This window comes from Ursus maritimus, unplaced genomic scaffold (genome assembly GCF_017311325.1).
Source record: "Ursus maritimus isolate PB19 unplaced genomic scaffold, ASM1731132v1 scaffold_5, whole genome shotgun sequence".
Classification (NCBI taxonomy): Eukaryota; Metazoa; Chordata; class Mammalia; order Carnivora; family Ursidae; genus Ursus; species Ursus maritimus.
Window position 1 is genome coordinate 78,840,667 of NW_024426663.1, and position 22,291 is coordinate 78,862,957.

The following is a 22,291-nucleotide window of genomic DNA, read 5'->3' on the forward strand; positions in this document are numbered from 1 at the left end:
GAAGGCAAGTGTATTCATAACAGTGAGGTAAGTTGATATCTGAATTTTTAAATTCTTTTATTTTATTTTTAATATTTTTTATTATATTATGTTAGTCACCATACAATATCTGAATTTTTATGAAGTCATTGATCACCTGTGTCAGGAAGGGTCTAACTAGGAAAATAGAAACAACTTAAGTATTTACGATGGAGGCTATTTAATGCAGAACATTGGTGTCCCAAGTGATAAAAGGGCTGCAAATCCAAACAGGAGATATTGAGGAAACCCTGAGATTAGTAACAGTATGAAGCTGCTAACATCCCTACACTTGAGATAAAAGAAGTTGGTATTAGTAGAACCCAAGGAGTAGGGTCATCTCGAAGAAACTGCAGCCAGCATGGCAAACTGGTCTTGCAGGAGCTCGAGCAGCTTTTCACTGCTGCTGCCTGAGGCGCCACCTGAAGCAAAATGGGAGATAGTACTAGCTCACCTTATCCCTTCATTCTCTCCTCCAATATTCTGTGGATATGGGAACTAAGAAAATGCAGCCTACAGGGTCATTAGCACCTCATCGCACCAGCTCTACCCCACCACAAACTGGCTAGATCAGGGAAGGGCAATAAATGTATCTGGAGACCAATAGGCTTGGGGTTGGCACAATTAATCCTTAGTTCAGTCTGCATACATTCTCACATTCTGTGAGTATTTCTCTCTCATAGGAAATTCAGGCCTTCAGCTTAGGATAGGCAACTCCCTACCTCTTTCCAGCAAGAGGCCCACTCTCCTGTCAGTTATGTGTCCATCTCAAGTCATTATGTGCCCATCTCAAGTCCATTACTTCAGGTAATACACTGTCCTTTTCATCTAGTCTGAGTAACTTCTCAGGGTCTGATGGTCTACAAATGAAATAGAAAATAATTGGTTAGGGGTGCCTGGGTGGCACAGCGGTTAAGCGTCTGCCTTCAGCTCAGGGCGTGATCCCGGCATTATGGGATCGAGCCCCACATCAGGCTCTTCCCCTATGAGCCTGCTTCTTCCTCTCCCACTCCCCCTGCTTGTGTTCCCTCTCTCGCTGGCTGTCTCTCTCTCTCTGTCGAATGAATAAATAAAATCTTTAAAAAAAAAAAAAGAAAATAATTGGTTAATATATACATAAAAATATCCATTACAGCCACAGTCTTCATTGATGTAATGGGTCATGAGGCCACTGCTGGTATTGGTTTCAATCACATTATTTTATGACCCAGTTCATGTTACTTTGCTTTCAACCACTACCTGGTAAGTTGTACCAGACTTTTGTTTCTAGAGGTTATGAAGCCTTTGTTGGGCTGTCATAGTTTTTGAATGATGCTAACTATCAAACATGGCAGTACTAAGACTCACCGAGAGAATTCCATGGGTTCCAAACATAGTGTTGCTTCTCCTCATTGTGTAGCAACCAGCTTATTCCCCTTGATAATTGGGATTATTTGCCCCACATAAGAAATTAATTTTCTTAACTAATTCTCAGTTCAATGGCATCATGGCATGAGGTCCCACAATACCAGGTGAAGTCATAACCATTGATGTGCCTTCTGGTGAACACATTTATCTTTTAAAAGGGAACTAAGACCTCAAGAGCAGAAGAGGAAAGAAAAGCTGAAGTGAGATATTAGGTGGTGAGAGTGTTCACATTCATTTCTGCTCCTTGGTTCCTGAGCCTATGTATTCTGTATTTGGGAAAAAAGTACACCAGATATACAAAGCATATAATACATGATATATAATACCCATAAGGATGTTATATCCAAGCTGATGAGATAATATTTTTCAGTAGGTCATCCAAATCTACCAAGGCTACCTACTTCTAGGTACTGTGTTGCATGGAAAGAACAATACCTTTTATGGACGCTGAGCCATTGTCACATTTTATTATGCTGAAATGAGTTTGGGAGGGTGCTATGTGGAATACCATGATGATGAATGAGGCATTCCTAAAGTCCACAGATAATGATGCAGAAGCATAGCAGAGAGGGAAGGCAAATCCATATGTAGAATATGTCCTGTTATAATTATGACAATTTTTATGTTGGAAGGGGACCAATGTCATAAACCTGCCCTCAGAGAGATTGCTTGAGGATTCAGAATGACAGATAGTTGTCGCTCCACGTGAACCTTTAGTCTTGGCAATTAAGGCACTCAGTTCTAGTGGTAGGCTGATCAGTGTGGTAAGGAAAAATCCATACCACTGAGCCAATGCATAGCCTCCATTCCCAGCCCCACTGCCAATTTATACACAGGTCCACTGAGTAACTCTTGGAGTGGCTGAGGAAAGAGGCTGACAGACATTCACATGCTCACAAATATTCTCAACTCCTGTGCCCATTCTGAAAGGTTTCTCCGTATATGCCCATTAACATCCCCAGGGCCCATTAACAATCTGGGAATTGTTTCTTGAAAATATAGGCAGAAGAGGATGTGACTTTGCACTGAAACCCTAAGACTTTTTGTGTTATATACCCATTGGGTTTTTTCAGAAGGTCTGTCCAGAATCCCTATTTTGCCCTGACTCATGAAACATTGGAATCGGATCTGATGGTTCTTAAAACCCAAGCGGAAGAGTGGTTTTTACTGCAGCCTAGATATGCTGTAAAGCCTTGGGACATCATACGGACTAATGGTGGAAAAAGTTGGAGCAACATAACCGAACGTGGTATATCTTGCATTCCAAATCCAAAGTGACTCAGCAATTACTGTGCCTCTTTCTTACAGGTAACTGTTTAAGATGAAGTAGGTTTTTTTCACTTTAGAGGAGATTTAGGGGATATCTTTACATGCTCTATATGAATGAGTGTTGCACTTCTTGATATGATAGTTCCTTGAAATTTCATGGGTCTTATCTCCCCCTGTTGTCATGCAAATATTTTATGAAGGCATAACATACTCACAATTTTGTGCACATCAGTTCCACCTGGCCTGAGATCATTAATTTAGTGGACCAGCACGACATATTGTGAGATTTCTATACGATCCACATTCCTATAGACTGTATTATAACAGAATGCAGAACAGTTGAGATAGCTCTGAGGAAAGACAGCACAGATATACTGGTGTACATGTCAAGTGATATTGTACTGTTTGTGATAATTCTTGCTGGTTTACATGAAGAAAAATCTCATTTTCCAGGGAAGGGACTATGTTGATTTGCTAAAGCAAAGATACAAAATCTTCCGCAGATGCTACAATTTTTGGAACTTCCTAATTAACTTTATGGTAATCCCTACTTGTTCCACAAGTATGGTGGCCTTGACATTAGATAAACAAACAAGTTAAATAGAAACAGGGTAGTGACGATCATTCTCGCATATTTGATGATGGCTTTAATCCCTGCAATTTTTTTCTCACAGTTGCAATATTGGTTTTTAATTATGATTTTGCTATGGAAAAATACTTTCAGGGACTTCAACTTAGTCCTTCTTACCATAGTAGCTCCCATTCTGTAAGAACCAACGTACGGTTATGTGAAAGATTATTTCCTCCAACTATGTATTTAAGACCAGGAGAAATAACCAAAGAATTAATCTGTGGATACACTAGACCCACTGTGACATGGATTTGGCCCAAACTCTATTTATCACATGACTTCTATAAGTTTCCACACTGGCCCTTCAAATCTGCATATTTTTCTTTGTCTAGTGCAGAGTCACCCTGGTCAGTAACTAACTGCAGATTCCTTTAAGGAAAGGTAAAGACCTCTATGCTTCATCTTCTTTCTTTAAAAAAATTTTTTTAAATTTAAATTCAATTTAACTAACATATACTGTATTAATAGTTTCAGAGGTAGAATTTATTGATTCATTAGTTGCATACAATACCCAGTGCTTGTTACATCAAGTGTTCTCCTTAATGCCCATCACCCAGTTATCCCATCCCCTATCCTTCTCCCCTCCATATGCTTCATTTTCTTAATCTGTTAAATGATAATACTTTTCTTTTCTTTCTTTTTTTTTTTTTTTTACAGTCTTGATGTCTTTTCTTTTTCTTATACTTATTGTACCATGAATTCATAGGGAATGGATTCCAGCAGCTCAGGCTCCTTTGGTGCTTACAAAGTGTGCTTCTCTGGGTGGAGTAGGCTGGAGGTTCAGTTGAATCCAAGTACCTATCTTTTGGGCTTCCTTCTTTTTCTGATCATTTTCCTTCACACACTTCAGGAAGTTATCTTGGCTCTTTGAGGGCTTAATATGCTCAATATGTACATTAATTCTCTTATCAAGTATCTCGTCCTTCACTTGTCTGTATACAAGGCCAACAGCATGCTGGGTGACACTGTAGACTCTTCCAGTTTTGCCATGGTAACATTTATGAAGCACTTCTTGAACAGTGCCCATTCCCTTGATGTCTACATCACCTTTCTTGTAGATTGGCATGTATGTGGCCAAAGGAACAATTCCATGTTTTCTAAAAGGCCTAGAGAACATACAGAGGGTGCCTCTTCTCTTTCCCTTTGTGTTGGTCATTTTGGCAAATTACTAGAAGATGGCAGTTCAGACCAAAAGGCAGTAACACTTCATTCAAAACAAAATTTTTTTGTCTTTAGTGTATTCCTATTACGACACTCTAATAATTAATGCTTTATGTAGTTGTCTTTTTTTTAAAAGTTTTCATTTGAATTCCAGTTAACATAAAGTGTAATATTAGTTTCAGGTGTTCAATATAGTGATTTAACACTTCCATATATCACCCAGTGCTCATCACAAGTGCACACCTTAATCCCCATCTCCTATTTCACCTATCCCCCAACCATCTCCCCTCTGATAACCATCGGATTGTTCTCCATGGTTAAGAGTCTGGTTCTTGATTTGTCTTTCTCTCTCCCTTTCTTATTTTTTCCCCTTTGCTCCTTTGTTTTGTTCTTCAATTCCACTTATGAGTGAAATCATATGGTATTTGCTTTCCTCTGACTGACTTCGGTTACCCTTATACTCTCTAGCTCATTCATTTCCATTCATTACAAATGGAAAGATTTCAGTCGTTTTTATGGCTAAGTAATGTTCCATTGTGTGTGTGTGTATATATACTGCATCTTTATCCATTCATCAGTCCATGGACACTTGGTCTGCTTTCTGTCTCTTGGTTATTGTAAATAATGCTGCTATAAACATAAGGATGCATGTATCTCTTTGAGTTAGTGTTCTTGTATTCTTTGGGTAAATACCTAGTAGTGCAATTGCTGGATAGTAGGGCATTTCTATTTTTAACTTTTTGAGGAACCTCCATACCGTTTTCCAGAATGGCTACACCAGTTTGCATTCACACCAACAGCAGAGGGTTCCCCTTTCCACATGCTTGCCAATACCTGTTGTTTCTTGTATTGTTGATTTTAGCCATTCTGACAGGTGTGAGGTGATATCTCACTGTAGTTTTGATTTGCATTTCCCTGATGATTCGTGATGACGAGCCTCTTTTCCATGTGTCTGTTGGCCATCTGTACATCTTCTTTGGAGAAATGTTTGTTCATATCTTTTGCCCATTTTTAAATTGGATTATTCATTTTGGGGGGGGTGAGTTTTATAAGTTCTTTATATATTTTGGATACTAACCCTTTTTCAGATAGGTCATTTGCAAGTATCTTCTCCCATTCCATAAGTTGTCTTTTAGTTTTGTTGGTTGTTTCCTTCACTGTTCAGGAGCTTTTTATTTTTATGTATTCCCAATAGTTTATTTTTGCTTCTGTTTATTGACAACGTCAAAGAGGTTACTACCTGTGTTCTCATCTAGGATTTTTATGGTTTCAGATCACTTATGTAGGTTTTGAATTTATTTTTGTGTACGGTGTCAGAAAGTGATCCAGTTTCATTCTTTTGTGTGTTGCTGTCCAGTTTTCCCAATACCATTTGTTGAAGAGACTGTCTTTTTCCCATTGGATATTCTTTCTTGCTTTGTTGAAGATTAATTGCCCATATAGTTGTGGGTTCATTTCTGGGTTTTCTGTTTTGTTCTATTGATCTATGTGTCTAGTTTTGTAACAGTACAATACTGTTTTGATCACTACAGATTTATAATATAACTTGAAGTCTAGAATTGTGATGCCTTCAGTTTTGCTTTTCTTTTTCAAGATTGTTTTGGCTATTCAGGGTCTTTTGTGGTTCCATACAAATTTTAGGATTGTTCTAGCTCTGTGAAAAATGCTGTTGGTGTTTTGATAGGGATTGCCCTAAATGTGTAGATTGCTTTGTGTGGTATAGATATTTTAACAGTGTTTATTCTTTCAGTGCACGACCATGGAATGCTTTTCCATTCCTTTGTGTCATCTTCAATTTCTTTCATCAGTGTTTTATAGTTTTCAGAGAATAGATCTTACCTCTTTCGTTAGGTTTATTCCTAGGTATCTTACTGTTTTTGGTGCAATTGTAAATGGGATTGATTCCCTGATTTTGTGTATAGAAATGCAACAGATTTCTGTATGTTGTTTTGTATCAGGTAAATTTACTGAAATCATTTATCAGTTCTAGCAGTTTTTTGGTGGAGTCTTTCAGGTTTTCTATATAGAGTATCATGTCATTTGCAAATAGTGAAAGTTTGATCTCTCCCTTGCAGTTTGGATGCTTTTTATTTCTTTTTGTTGTCCTACTGCTGTGGCTGGGACTTCCTGTACTATGTTAAATGACAATGATGAGAGTGGACATCCTTGTCTTGTTTGTGACCATAGAGGAAAAACTCTCAGTTTTTCCCAATTGAGGATGATGTTAACTATGGGCTTTTCATAGATGGCCTTTATTATGTTGAGGTATGTTCCCTCTAAATCTACTTTGTTGAGGGTTTTTATCATGAATGGATGTTGTACTTTGTCAAATGTATCTATTGAAAGGATCATATGGTTCTCATCCTTTCTCTTACTGATGTGATGTGTCATGTTGATTGATTTGCAAATACTGAATACCATTCAAACCCAGGAATAAATCCCCCTTGATTGTGGTGAATGATTCTTTTAATGTACTGTTGGATTCGGTTTGCTAGTATTTTTTGAGAATTTTTACATACAGATTCATCAATGATATTGGCCTATAGTTCTCTTTTTTAGTAGAGTCTTTATCTGGTTTTGGTATCAAGGTAATTCTGACTTCATAGAATGAATTTGGAAATTTTCCTTCCTTTTCTATTTTTTGGAATAGTTTGAGAAAATAGGTATTAACTCTTCTTTAAGTGTTTGGTAGAATTTGCCTGTGAAGCCATCTGGTCCTGGACTTTCATTTGTTGAGAGTTTTTTGATTACTGATTCAATTTCTTTTCTGGTTAATGGTCTGTTCAAGTTTTCTATTTCTTCCTGATTCAGTTTTCGTAGTTTATATGTTTCTAGGAATTTATACATTTCTTCTAGTTTGTCCAAGTTGTTAGCATATAGTTTTCATAATATTCTCTTACAATTGTTTGAATTTCTGTGGTTTGGTTGTAACTTCTCCTCTCTCATTTGTTATTTTATTTATTTGAGAAATTTCTCTTTTTTTCTTGATAAGTCTGGTAGAGACTTCTCAATTTTATTGATTTTTTTCAAAGAAGTGGTTTCTGGTTTCATTGATCTGTTCAATTATTTTTTCTCTTTTTAGCTGCACATCATTTATTTCTGGTCTAACCTTTATTATGTCCTTCCTCCTTTTGGTTTTAGGTTTTGTTTGTTGTTCTTTAGATGTATGTTCTTTAGATCTAGCTCCTTTAGATGTATGGTTAAGTTGTTTGAGATTTTTCATGCTTCTTGAGATAGGCCTGTATTGCTATAAACTTCCCTGTTAGAACCACTTTTGTTGCATCTCAAAGGTTTTGGATCACTTTTTTCATTTTCTTTTGTTTTCTTTCTTTCTTTCTTTCTTTCTTTCTTTCTTTCTTCTTTCTTCAGTTTTAGGTATAAAATATAGTGATTCAAGACTTACATACAACACTTGGTGCTCATCAGAACAAGTGCCCCCCTTAATCACCATCCTCTATTTAACACATACTCGCACCCACCTCCCCTTGCTAACCATTAGTTTGTTCTCTGTAATAAAGAGTCTGTTCCTTCTGTGCCTTTCTCTCTCTTTTTCTCCCATGATCTTTGTTTCTTAAATACCACATTTAAGTGAAATCATATGGTATTTGTTTTTCTCTGACCGACTTATTTTTCTTAGCACAGTGCTGTCTAGCTCCATCCATGTCATTGCAAATGGCAAGATTTCATTATTTTTTTAAATTTAAAATCAATCTAATTAACAAATATTGTATTATTAGTTTCAGAGGTAGAATTTAGTGATTCATCAGTTGCATGTAAAACCCAGTGCTCCTGACATCAACTGCCCTCCTTAATGCCCATCACCCAGTTACTCCATCCCCCCACCCACCTCCCCTCCAGGAACTCTCAGTTTGTTTCCTAGTGTTAACAGTCTCTTATGGTTTGTCACCCTCTCTGATTTTGTCTTATTTTATTTTTCCTTCCCTTCCCCATGTTCATCTGTTTTGTTTCTTAAATTCCACATATGAGTGAAATCATATGCTATTTGTCTCTCAGACTGACTTATTTTGCTTAGCACAATACCCTCTAGTTTCATCCATATCATTGCAAATGGCAAGATTTCATTCTTTTTGATGCCTGAGTAATATTCCATTGTATATATATACACCACCTCTTCTTTATCCATTCATTTGACTATGGATATCTGGCCTCTTTCCATATTTTGGAAATTGTGGATATTGTTATTATGAACATTGGGGTGCATGTGCCCCTTCTTTTCACTACATCTGTATCTTTGGGGTAAATACCATTTAGTGCAATTGCTGGGTCATAGGGTAGCTCTATTTTTTAACATCTTAAGGAAACTTGATACTGTTTTCCCACCAACAGTGTAAGAGGGTTCCCCTTTCTCTACATCCTTGCCAATATTTGTTGTTCCCTGTTTTGTTAATTTTTGCCTTTCTAACTTGTGTAAGGTGGTATCTCATTGTGGTTTTGATTTGTATTCCCCTGATGGTAAGTGATGTTGAACATTTTTTCATTTGTCTGTTAGCCATTTGTATGTCTTCTTTGGGGAAGTGTTCATGTCTTCTGCCCATTTGTTGACTGGATTATTTGTTTTTTGGGTGTTGAATTTGATAAGTTCTTTAACGATTTTGGATATTAGCCCTTCGTCTGATGAGACATTTGCAAATATTTTCTCCCATTCTGTAGGTTGTCTTTTAGTTTTGTCAACTGTTTCCTTTGCTGTGCAAAAGTTTTTGATCCTGATGAAGTGCCAATAGTTTATTTTTGCTTTTGTTTCCCTTGCCTTTGGAGACGTTTCTTACAAGAAGTTGCTGCAGCTGAGGTCAAAGAGGTTGTTGCCTGTGTTCTCCTCTAGGATTGTGATGGATTCCTGTGTCACATTTAGGTCTTTCATCCATTTTTAATTTATTTTTGTATGTGTTGTAAGAAAGTGGTATAGTTTCATTTTTCTGCGTGTGGCTGTCCAATTTTCCCATCATTTGTCGAAGAGACTGTCTTTTTCCATTGGATATTTTTTCCTGATTTTTTGAAGTTTCATTGACGATAGAGTTGAGGGTCCATTTCTGGGTTCTCTGTTCTGTTCCATTGATCAATGTGTCTGTTTTTGTGCGAGTACCCTACTGTGTTGATGATTACAGCTTTATAATATAGCTTGAAGTCTGGCATTGTGATGCCACCAGCTTTGATTTTCTTTTTCAACATTCCTTCAGCTATTCGGGGTCTTTTTTGTTCCATACAAATTTTAGGATTTTTTTTCCAGCTCTGTGAATAATATTGATTGTATTTTGATACGGATTGCATTGAATGTGTAGGTTGACTGGGTAGCATAGACATTTTAACGATATTTGTTTTTCTGATCTGTGGGCATGGAATGTTTTTCCATCTCTTTGTGTCTTTCTCAATTTCTTTCATAAGTATCCTACAATTTTCAGAGTACAGATCTTTTACCTCTTTGGTTAGGTTTATTCCTAGGTATCTATGTATTTTGGTACAATTGTAAATGGGATCCATTCTTTGATTTCTGTTTTTCTGGCTCATTGTTAGTATGTAGAAATGCAACTGGTTTCTGAGCATTGATTTTATATGCTACCACTTTGCTGAATTCCTATATGAGTTCTAGCAATTTTGAGGTGGAATCTTTTGGGTTTTCCACATAGAATATCATGTCATCTGGGAAGAGCAAAAGTTTGATTTCTTCTTTGCTGATTTGGGTGACTTTTATTTCTTTTGTTGTCTGATTGCTGAGGATAGGACTTCCAGTACAGTTTTGAACAACAGTGGTGACAGTGGACATCCTTGTTGTGTTCCTAACCTTGGGGGAAAATCTCTCAGGTTTTCACCATTGATGATGATATTCGCTTTGGGTTTTTTGTGTATGGCTTTTGATATTGAGTTATGTCCCTACACTGCAGAGAGATTTAATCCAGAAAAGATGCTGTATATTGTCAAATGCTTTTACTGCATCTATTGAGAGGGTCATATTGTTCTTGCCCTTTCTTTTATTAATGTGGTATATCACACTGATTGATTTGCAGATGTTGAATCAAACTTACATCCCAGGAAATAAATCCCACTTGGGTGTGGTGAATTATCCCTTTAATGTACTGTTGGATCCTATTAGCTACTATCTTGCTGAGAATTTTTGCATTCATGTTCATCAAGGATATTAGTCTGTAATTATCCATTTTGGTGGCATCTTTGGTTTTGGGATCAAGGTAATGCTGGCTTCATAGAATGTGTTTGGGTTTTCCTTTCATTTCTATTTTTGAAGTAGCTTCAGGAGAATAGGTACTAATTCTTCTTTAAATGTTTGATAGAATTCCCCTGCGAGGACATGTGGATTCTTGTTTTTGGGAGATTTTGATTACTGATTTAATTTTTTGCTGCTTATGGATCTATTCAGGTTTTCTATTTCTTTCTGTTTCAGTTTTGGTAGTTTATATATTCCTAGGAATGCATCCATTTCTTCTGGTTTGCCTACTTTTTTAGCATATAATTGCTCATAATATTCTCTTATATTTGTTTGTATTTCTTTGGTGTTGTTTGTGATCTCTTCTCTTTCATTCATGATTTTATTTGGATCCTTTCTCTTTTCTTTTTGAAAAGTCTGGCTAGGGGTTTAGTGATCTTATTAATTCTTTCCAAGAACCGGCTCCTGGTTTCATTAATCTGTTCTGTTCTTTTGATTTCTATTTCATCGATTTCTGCTCCAATCTTTATAATTTCACTTCTCCTGCAGGATTTAGGCTTTATTTGCTTTTCTTTTTCCAACTCCTTTAGGTATAAGGTTATGTTGTGTATTTGAGACTTTTCTTGTTTCTTGAGAAAGGCTTGTAATTGCTTCTCTGTATACATCCCCTTGGGACGCCTGCATCCCAAAGTTTCTTAACTGTCATTTTTTCATTTTCATTTGTTTCCATGTATTTTAAAAATTCTTAATTTCTTGGTTGACCCATTTGTTCTTTAGTGGGAGGCTCTTTAATCTGCATGTATTTGTGGCCCTTCCAAATTTTCTTTTGTGATTAAGAGAATTTTAAAGCACTGTGGTCTGAAAGTATGCAGGGAATAATCCCAATCTTTTGGCACTGGTTGAGACCTGATTTGTGACTCAGTATGTGATGTATTCTGGAGATTTTTCCATTTGCACTTAAGAAGAATGTATATTCTGTTGCTTTAGGATGAAATGCTAATCTGTGAAGTCCATCTGGTCCAGTGTGTCATTCAAAGCCCTCGTTCCTTTTTTTTTTTAAGATTTTATTTATTTATTTGACAGAGAGCCAGCCAGTGAGAGAGGGAACACAGCAGGGGAGTGGGAGAGGAAGAAGCAGGCTCATAGCAGAAGAGCCTGATGTGGGGCTCGATCCCAGAACACTGAGATCACTCCCTGAGCTGAAGGCAAACGCTTAACTGCTGTGCCACCCAGGCGCCCCTAAAAGGGAAGTTTAAAGCAATAAAGGGGGCGCCTGGGTGGCACAGCGGTTAGGCGTCTGCCTTCGGCTCAGGGCGTGATCCCGGCGTTATGGGATCGAGCCCCACATCAGGCTCCTCCACTGTGAGCCTGCTTCTTCCTCTCCCATTCCCCCTGCTTGTGTTCCCTCTCTCACTGGCTATCTCTGTCTCTGTCGAGTAAATAAATAAAAAAAAAAGCAATAAAGGCCTATCTCTAGAAACAAGAAAAATCTCAAACAATCTAAACTTACACCTAAAGGAAGCAGAAAAAGAAGAACAGTGTCCAAATCTAGTAGAAAGAGCAAATAATAGTGATCAGAGCAGAAATAAATGAAATAGAAACGAAAGAAAGAAAGAAAGAAAGAAAGAAAAAATTTCAATAAAACCAAGAGCTGATTCTTTGAAAATATAAACAATGGATAAGCTTCAAGCCAGACTCACCATGCAAAAAAGACAGAGGACTCAAATTGATAAAATAAAAAATGAAGAAGGAAAAAAACTGACACACAGAAACATGAAGGATTATAAGAGAATATTATATGCCAACAGACCAGACAACCTAGAAACAATGGATACATTTTTAAAAACATACAATTTTCCAAGAGTGAACTAGGAAGAAATAGAAAATTTAAACAGACTGATTGCTAGTCATGATATTGAATTAGTAATAAAAATTTGACAAACAAAAGTGCAGATCTATACTCTGAAAAGTATAATTCATCAATGAAAGAAATTGAACATGACATAGTCAAATGGAAAGACATACTGTACTAATAGATTAGAAGGATTAATATGGTTAAAATGTCCATACTACACAAAGCAATCTATAGATTCAATGCAATGCATGTCAAAATGCCAACAGCACTTTTCACTGAACTAAAACAAATAATACTAAAATTTGACCAAACCACAAAACACCTTGAATGCCATAGAAATATCACAGAAGAAGAAGTAAGCTGGAGGGTTCACAATTCTGTATTTTAAGATATACTACAAAGATGTAGTAATTAAAACAGAAAAATAGGCAGGTAGATGAATAGAACAGGATAGAGTGCCCAGAAATAAGCCCAAACTATATGGTCAATACAGGATGCAAGATTATATGATGGGGAAACGATAGTCCTTCCAATAAATGTTTCTTGAAAAACTGGATGGCTACATGTAAAAGAATAAATTGGAGCACTTTCTTACACCATACACAAAAATAATGGATTAAAGCCTAAAACAGATGTGAAACCACATTTCTGCAGACATTGGCCTTAACAACATACCTATGGATGTGTCTTTTCAGGCAAGAGAAAGAAAAGTGAAGAATAAACTATTGGGCTTACATCAATATAAACAGATTTTGTACAGTGAAGGCAATCAATATCAAAACAGAAAGGCAACCTACTGGATGGGAGGAAGTATTTGCAAATGAAATATCCAATAAAGGGTTAATATCCAAAACACATAAAGAACTTATACAACTTACTGCCTAAAAAACAATCTGATTAAAAAATGGGCAGAGGACCTGGATAGACATTCTGCCAAAGAAAGACATACAAGTGTACCCATGAAAAGATACTCAACATCACTAATCATTAGGGAAATGTAAATCAAAATTGCTATCAAATGTCACTATACATCTGTTCAAATGGCTAAAATAAAAAAGACAGGAAATAACAAGTATTGCCAAGGATGTGGAGAAAAAGAAACCTTTGTACACTGTTGGTGGGAATATGAATTGATGCAGCTACTGTGGAAAACAGTATGGAGTTTCCTCAAAAAATTAAAAATAGAAATTCCATTTGATCCAATTCCACTACTGGATATTTATTTTGAGAAAATGAAAACACTAATTCAAACTTACCACTCCAAGATCAAAAGTCACCTAAGCCAGCCAGATGCACCCAAAAACACTAACTCAAAGAGGTATGTTCACCCCTGTGTACTGCACCATTATTTACAATAGCCATAATATGAAAGCAACTTGAGTGTCCACGGATAGATGAATGGATAAAGAACTTATTCTTCATATATATTAGAATATTATGCAGTCCTAATAATGGATGACATTTTGCCATTGGTGACAACATGGATAGACCTAGAGGGTATTATGCTAAGTAAAATAAATCAGACTGAGAAAGACAAATACTACATGATTTCACTCATATGTGGAATCTAAAAAACAAAACAAACGAATAAGTAAACAATAAAAAGTAGAATCAGACTTATAAATACTGTTAAGAAACTGGTGGCTGCCAGAGGGAAGTGTTGTCAGGAGATGGGCAAAATGGGAGAAGTAAGCATGAGATACAGGCTTCTAGTTACGGAATGAAGAAGTCATTGGAATAAAAGGTACAACCTAGGGAATACAATCAATAATGTTGCATAACATTGCATGATGACAGATGGTAGTTACACTTGTGGTGAGTATAGCATAACATATAGAGATGTTGGATTACTATATTGTATACCTGAAACTAATGTAGCATTGTGTGTCAACTATACTTAAATAAAAACTGAATGCAAAATGAACACATTTCCAAATAAGCAAACACTGGTAGGTATTGTTGCTAGCGGACTTACCCTACAAGAAATGGTAAAGTAAATGTTGCAGATTGAATAGAAATGACACCAAGCAGTCCCTCAAATACACATGAAGAAAATAAGGGGAAAAAAACAGTAAATAATACTGTAAAAGTAAAACTAAGAGATAGTCTAAATACATTTTTCTCTCCTCTTTTTTAAAATAATTAAAGGAAACTGTATAAAACAATAATAATAAAACCACATTGTTGGGTTTAAATCAAGATATGATTTTCAGGACCCAAAAGTACAAAAGATAGAAGAAGAAATGGAGTGATGTTAGAGTGAAGTTTTTATATTTCCTAGAATGAAGTGATAATACATTTGGAGATAAAAGCTGTACACTTATATCTACATATTTTACTGAATGTAAATTACACCTTTAAAAACAGAGTGAAAAAAAGAAAAAAAAACAGGATGTATAACACAGAATGATTCAGATGTATTTAAAGTGACAAAAGCCCAAAAGAATATTGTGTATTTTGTAAAAACAAAACAAAACAAAACATGTATCCCAATAAAGAGGAGTCAGGGCTAGATGTCTTCAGTGGTGAATTTTACCAAATATTTAAAAAAGAACTGAAACCACTCATTCTCAAACTCATGTAAAATAGAGAAAAAGAGAGGACTTCCTCTTTCTGAGGCTATCATTGCACTAATACCAAAGGAGAAAGAAAGAAAGAAAGAAAAAAGAAAGAAAGAAAGAAAGAAAGAAAGAAAGAAAGAAAGAAGAAAGAAGAAAGAAAGAGAAAGAAAGAAAGAAAGAAAGAAAGAAGAAAGAAAAATAAAAATTGTAGACCAATAGCCAAATTCTAGAAATAGCCCAAATATCCATCAACTGATGTGGTATATATATATACACACACACACATTTATACATAATGGAATAGTATTCAGTCATAAAAAAGAATGAAATGTTCCCATTTGCAATGATGCAGATGGAGCTAGAGCTTATTATGCTAAGTGAAATAAGTCATTCAGAGAAAGACAAATACCATATGATCTCACTCATATATTAAATTTAAGAAATGAAACAAATGATCATAGGGGAAAAATAGAGAGGAAAACCAAGAAACAGACTTTTAACTATAGAGAACAAGCTGATAGTTACCAGAAGGCAGGTGGGTGAGATGATGGATTGAGTGTGTGATGGGTATTAAGGAGTGCACTTGATATCATGAGCACCAGGTGTTGTATGTAAGTGTTGAATCACTAAATTGTATATCTGAAACTAATATCATATTGTATGTTAACTAGTGAAATTTAATAAAAGCTAAGCAAAAATAAAAAATGTGCACACACATACACAAAAGAAAAAAACAAGTGTTGGTGACATGGTGGGAAAAGGGAACCCTCCCATGCTGTTGGCAGGAATATGAATTGCTACAGTCACTCTAGAAAATACTATGGAGTTTCCTCAAAAAGATAAAAATAGAAGTACCCTACCGTCCATCAATCACACTACTAGGTGTTTACTCAAAGAATATAAAAATACTAATTTAAAGAGATATATGCACCCTAATGTTTATAGCAGCATTATCTACCATGGGCAAATTAGAGAAACAGCCCAAGTGTCCATCAGTTGATGACTGGATAAAGAAGAAGTGCTGTATATACATGAATATGAAAAATTATTCAGCCGTAAAAAAGAATGAAATATTAGAGGAGTTAAGAAGGCAGAGGAGTAGGGGTCCCTAATTTTTTCTGGTCCCTAGATTTCAGCTAGATAGTGATCAAATCATTCTGAACACCTGTGAACACCTGAACACCTTTCTCAGATGGGAGATCTGAGAAAAGAATTGCTGCAATTCTCGAAATAGAAAAGCGATCACTTTTTGGAAGGTAGGAGGTGCAGAGATGTGAATCTGAGGTGATATATGTTAGATAATAAACGGCAGAGGGGAGGGAACTTGCTTAAGGAGGCTACCAGAAAGTATTATAAGCAGCAGAGCACAGAACCCAAACTTTTAGAAGTCTGCTACAGTTGAGGATGTCCCTGGCTTAAAGGTGCTCAGGGGGCAAAGCCAGCCAGAATCCCAGGTGGCACAGCATGATCTCAGGATCCCTGGGGTCACAAAAAGAACAGGGGTGCATGAGTGTGGCAGAGTTCCCAAGCACCAGAGCAGGGAAGCCAGCTGAAAGCAGTGAGGCTAGGCTCTGGTTCTCTGCTCAGTGTTGCCAAAACTGGGAACCACTGTATGGTCGGGTGACTGCTCTCTGAGCAGGCGCACAGCAAAAGGCAGAAGCCCAGCATGACCCACTTCCATGAGGCTAGCAGCACACCTATCCAAAGAGACCTGGCAGATCAAAGGACTGGCATGATATATTCAAAGTAATAAATGAGAAAAAACATGCAGCCAAGAATACTTTATCCAGCAAGACTGTTAGTCAGAATGGAAGGAGAGATAAAGATCTTCCAGGAGAACCAGAAACTAAAGGAATCTGTGATCATTAAATGAGCCCTGCAAAAATATTAAAGGAGATCCTTTGAGCAAAGAGAGCCCAAAAGTAACAAAGACCAGAAAGAAACAGAGACAATCTACAGAAAGAGTGACCTTACAGGTTATACAATGGAACTAAATTCATATCTTTCAATAATTACTCTAAATGTAAATGGACTAAAAACTCCAGTCAAAAGACACAGAGTATCAGGTTAGATTAAAACAACAACAACAACGACAACAACAACAAACAAGACCCATCCATATGCTGCTACAAGAGAGTCATGCTAGACACAAAGTCGCCTTCAGATTGAAAATGAGGGAGTAGAGAACAACTTATCATGCCAATGGACATCAAAAGAAAACTGGCGTAGCCATCCTTATATCACACAAACTAGATTTTAAACCAAATACTATAATAAGAGATGAAGGACACTATATCATTATAAAAGGGTCTATCCAACAAGAAGATCCAACAAGTGTAAATATTTATGCCCCTAACTTGGGAGCAGCCAATTACACAAACCTATTAAATAAAACTAAAGAAACACATTGAAAATAATGCAATAAAAGTAGGGGTCTTTAGCAACCTGCTCTCAGAAATGGACAGATCATCTAAGCAGAAGACCAACAAGGAACAAGGGCTTTGAGGGGCACCTGGGTAGCACAGTCATTAAGCATCTGCCTTCGGCTCAGGGCGTGATCCCAGTGTTCTGGGATCGAGTCCCACATCGGGCTCCTCTGCTGGGAGCCTGCTTCTTCCTCTCCCACTCCCCTGCTGTGTTCCTTCTCTCACTGGCTGGCTCTCTGTCAAATAAATAAATAAAATCTTAAAAAAAAAAAAAAGAAGGAACAAGGGCTTTGAATGACACACTGGACCAGATGGACTTCACAGATTAGCATTTCATCCTAAAGCAACAGAATATACATTCTTCTTAAGTGCAAATGGAAAAATCTCCAGAATACATCACATACTGAGTCACAAATCAGGTCTCAACCAGTGCCAAAAGATTGGGATTATTCCCTGCATACTTTCAGACCACAGTGCTTTAAAATTCTCTTAATCACAAAAGAAAATTTGGAAGGGCCACAAATACATGCAGATTAAAGAGCCTCCCACTAAAGAACAAATGGGTCAACCAAGAAATTAAAGAAGAATTTTTAAAATACATGGAAACAAGTGAAAATGAAAAAATGACAGTTAAGAAACTTTGGGATGCAGGCATCCCAAGGGGATGTATATAGAGAAGCAATTACAAGCCTTTCTCAAGAAACAAGAAAAGTCTCAAATACACAACATAACCTTATACCTAAAAGAGTTGGAAAAAGAAAAGCAAATAAAGCCTAAATCCTGCAGGAGAAGTGAAATTATAAAGATTGGAGCAGAAATCGATGAAATAGAAATCAAAAGAACAGAACAGATGAATGAAACCAGGAGCTGGTTCTTGGAAAGAATTAATAAGATCACTAAACCCCTAGCCAGACTTTTCAAAAAGAAAAGAGAAAGGATCCAAATAAAATCATGAATGAAAGAGAAGAGATCACAAACAACACCAAAGAAATACAAACAAATATAAGAGAATATTATGAGCAATTATATGCTAAAAAAGTAGGCAAACCAGAAGAAATGGATGCATTCCTAGGAATATATAAACTACCAAAACTGAAACAGAAAGAAATAGAAAACCTGAATAGATCCATAAGCAGCAAAAAATTAAATCAGTAATCAAAATCTCCCAAAAACAAGAATCCACATGTCCTCGCAGGGGAATTCTATCAAACATTTAAAGAAGAATTAGTACCTATTCTCCTGAAGCTACTTCAAAAATAGAAATGAAAGGGGCAGGAAACAACAAATGTTGGAGAGGATGTGGAGAACGGGGATCCCTCTTACATTGTTGGTCGGAATGCAAGTTGGTACAGCCACTTTGGAAAACAGTGTGGAGGTCCCTTAAAAAGTTAAAAATTGAGCTACCCTATGACCCAGCCATTGCACTACTGGGTATTTACCCCAAAGATACAGACATAGTGAGGAGAAGGGCCATATGCACCCCAATGTTCATAGCAGCATTGTCCACAATAGCTAAATGGTGGAAGGAGCTGAGATGCTCTGCAACAGATGAGTGGATTAAGAAGATATGGTCCATATATACAATGGAATATTAGCCATCAAAAAGAACGATTTCACATTTGCTGCAACATGGACGGGACTGGAGGAGATAATGCTGACTGAAATAAGTCATGCAGAGAATGACAATTATCATATGGTTTCACTCACTTATGGAACATAAGAAGTGGGAAGACTGGTAGGAGAAGAAAAGGAAGAAGGAGGGGGGCAGTAAAAAGAAGGGGGAATGAACCATGAGAGACTATGGTCTCTGGGAAACAAACTGAGGGCTTTAGGGGGAGGAGGGTGGGATTTCAGGATAGGCTGGTGATGGGTATTAAGGAGGGCACGTATTGCATGGTGCACTAGGTGTTATACGCAAGAATGAATCATGGAACTAACATAACATAATGAAAAAATTTTATAAAAAAAACAGTACAAATAGAAGGTAACATGTGGGTTTTAAAAAGTGTTTAAGGATGAGGAATACCTTTGTGCTTTGAGGAATGGTGATCAGTATTCACAGGGTGAAGGGAGTATGGTTATATTTACACTTACATCATTCTCCATGATTAAACCAGACATAATCAGAAGCAGATAGGAAATGCAAGTATTGTTTGGGTGCAAAGTATATAACAGTGTGGATATTAAATATTTTTGCTTAATGAATTCTGTCTAGAATAATCCACCAAGTGTAGCAACAGAATTTAACTGAGAGATATGTCACATTAAGGAAGAATTCTTAAAAGTAAGGGTATCCAAATAATCATTAAGTAGGAATTTTGCACAATCAATTTAGGTAACGACAAAGAGTGCTCTGGCTAGGTGTAACAGTCCCAAGCATGTTCATTCCACGTGTCTGGTCATTTATTTTCTGTGTTCACTAAGCTGGATGATTTGAAGAAATGTCCAAAGTAATAAATTATTAATTCTTTTCCAGAATTTAACTCACTAAAATTGTGGAGTGGGAATTTCTAATCAAATGCTTCTTGTGTCATAAAAGTGTGTGAGGGTGTTCAAGACTGAGAGGATTGTCTCATATGTGCAAAAGCACAGTTCAGAAATGATCATCTGTTACCATTTTTGATCATCGCAAAAGGACAGATTGCTGGATAACAACAGGAGAGAAAAATAGTGATGTTCTCCAATCTTTGTACATTATGTCTATACATTATATAAATGGTAAGGCAGCTGTTACTCCAGTAAAAGAAAATAAAGCAGCTCACCAGTGCCAGGATTGTGTGGGTGGCCTTGGTTTCAGGAGAGGGTCTTGGGCTGAGGCTGGTCCTGTGGAGATGCTGGACTGTCCTGCGATGTGTGAAAAGGAACTTTACCATGTACACGCTGGTCCAGACCATGAGGAACACACACAGGAAATCTCATAAGACCATGCATCCTCAAAAGACAACTGACTGGATGTAATCATGTTTATTCCCAATACAGTATGTCAAAGAATAGAATTTGTCAAGTTCAGTGGTGTTGTAGGGGCCAATGCACTTATGATGACACGGATGTAGATCAGCATGTTGATGATCCAGAAAGAAAAAAAGGCAGGAAACATGTATGTGGAGATTTTGCGTTTGAGCCATGCCCACCTAGAGTTGCTGGGAGTGATACTGATGGCCTGAACAATACACTCAGGAAAGACGTGGTGCAGAGGGAAAGACCCCGGGTGACTCTGTACAGGTACATCACTACCCTACAATCAATGTCATCTGAACATTTCTTATTCCAAAGGCATTCATTACTTCTGGAATCCCACTGAAAAGAATTGTCATGACATTCACTAAAATCAAATGGATAAATATCAAATCTATAGGCTTCTTTGTATGTAGCTGGACTAAGAGGGTGTTGATGAGTAACACCAGTAGCAATGTGTTTCCAATAAAACCAATCCCAATTTGAGAGAGAATGAACACTCCTAAAATAGTCTCATTTGTAATCATTATAATCAGTGGCTCTTATACTATGGATGGACTTCTCCACAGCTAAAAAGGGAGTTGCAATGATTTGTAAGCTTGATGGAAATAAGAGAACCTTCAGAAGACTCCATGAGATATGATCACCATCAGCAGCAAGTTGTGCAGATGCTCTACAAATATTCAGGAAAGGAAGAATTACCTCTAGAAGTAAATGTCAAGAATTGTTAAAGTCACTTCAGAGGAACATTAAGGTCAAGACAAACATGGCTTATTTATAAAAATATTACTGTAAATCTCAAAAATAGCTTGAGTTTCCTGAAGGACAACATTTCATATTTATAGAGATTTTATGTTCTATGTATATGTCCTGAATGTCATTTCTATATTTTGAATGCATTTCCATCTTTTGTCATGAAAAACTGAAAATTTTAACATATTTTAATGTTTGTTATTATATTTCTACTATAGATGACACATCATCTTTATTGTCATTCACCAGAAGAAGACTCCAACCCCAGAGTCGCAAACAATCATCAGGCTCTGCAAATGCCTTTTCCTGACCCTACTGCTCATGCTTCCCTAACTCCAAGACCCGACAAATCACACAGTGAATATATTTCAACACATGCGTCAGTTCATTGCATCCTTTACTTCTGTTGTGAAAATTTGCTTCATTTCTTTATTCTACTCTGAAGCCACTGCTTCCCTTGAGATTCTCTCAGGTAGTGGGATCTTTGTCTCCCCTCTCGTCTAAATCATGAGGCTTGTACAGGAAAATATTCTCTTTGATCCCTAGCACATCCAGATTATTTTCCACCTCTCCAGCTTTGAAACACTTGCTATCAGTCTATATCCATCAGTGTCCTGGTGGAAATAATCTGCTTACCCAAGTCACCCACCTCCTTAGCTCCTTACTTACTACCATGCTCCCTAACTGAACTCATATTATGTCTTAGTGATTGTAGATCCATGCCAATGGATTAGCACAATAGCCTCAGCCTCTCACATTTGTGATCTCTCTTCCAACACTCCGGTTGCACTCCCAACCTCATCTGCTCTGTCCTGCTCACACACTAGCTATTGTCATTATCAAATATAGTAAACTCATTATGTCATTTTCAAGTGTCTCATTGTTCTATTACCAGGTATTTCCAGCTTAGTCTATCTAGTCTCTAACTGTCCGTGTTGCAGCAAATGTTGTGAAATCGTTCCTTTTGATGGCTGAGTAATATTCCATTGTATATATGGACCACATATATATGGACCACATCAAGTCATCTGTTGAAGGGCATCTCGGCTCCTTCCACAATTAAGCTATTGTGGACAATGC

General features: G+C 36.9%; 1 protein-coding gene and 1 pseudogene across 1 annotated transcript; both read right to left on the reverse strand.

Moving 5' to 3' along the window:
• Positions 1–3,824: 3,824 nt before the first annotated feature.
• On the reverse strand, positions 3,825–4,668 carry LOC121100663 (60S ribosomal protein L21-like). Its single transcript, XM_040621939.1, has one exon. It carries the CDS (start codon positions 4,479–4,481, stop codon positions 4,050–4,052), a length of 432 nt encoding a protein of 143 aa, XP_040477873.1. The 5' UTR covers positions 4,482–4,668; the 3' UTR covers positions 3,825–4,049.
• A 15,349-nt stretch (positions 4,669–20,017) lies between these two features.
• On the reverse strand, positions 20,018–20,985 carry LOC121100802 (annotated as a pseudogene).
• Between the last annotated feature and the right edge of the window lie 1,306 nt (positions 20,986–22,291).

What these genes read in the sequence shown, in the direction of transcription:
- LOC121100663 (XM_040621939.1), bottom strand. Translation starts at nt 4,481, where the DNA reads ATGACCAACACAAAGGGAAAGAGAAGAGGCACCCTCTGTATGTTCTCT.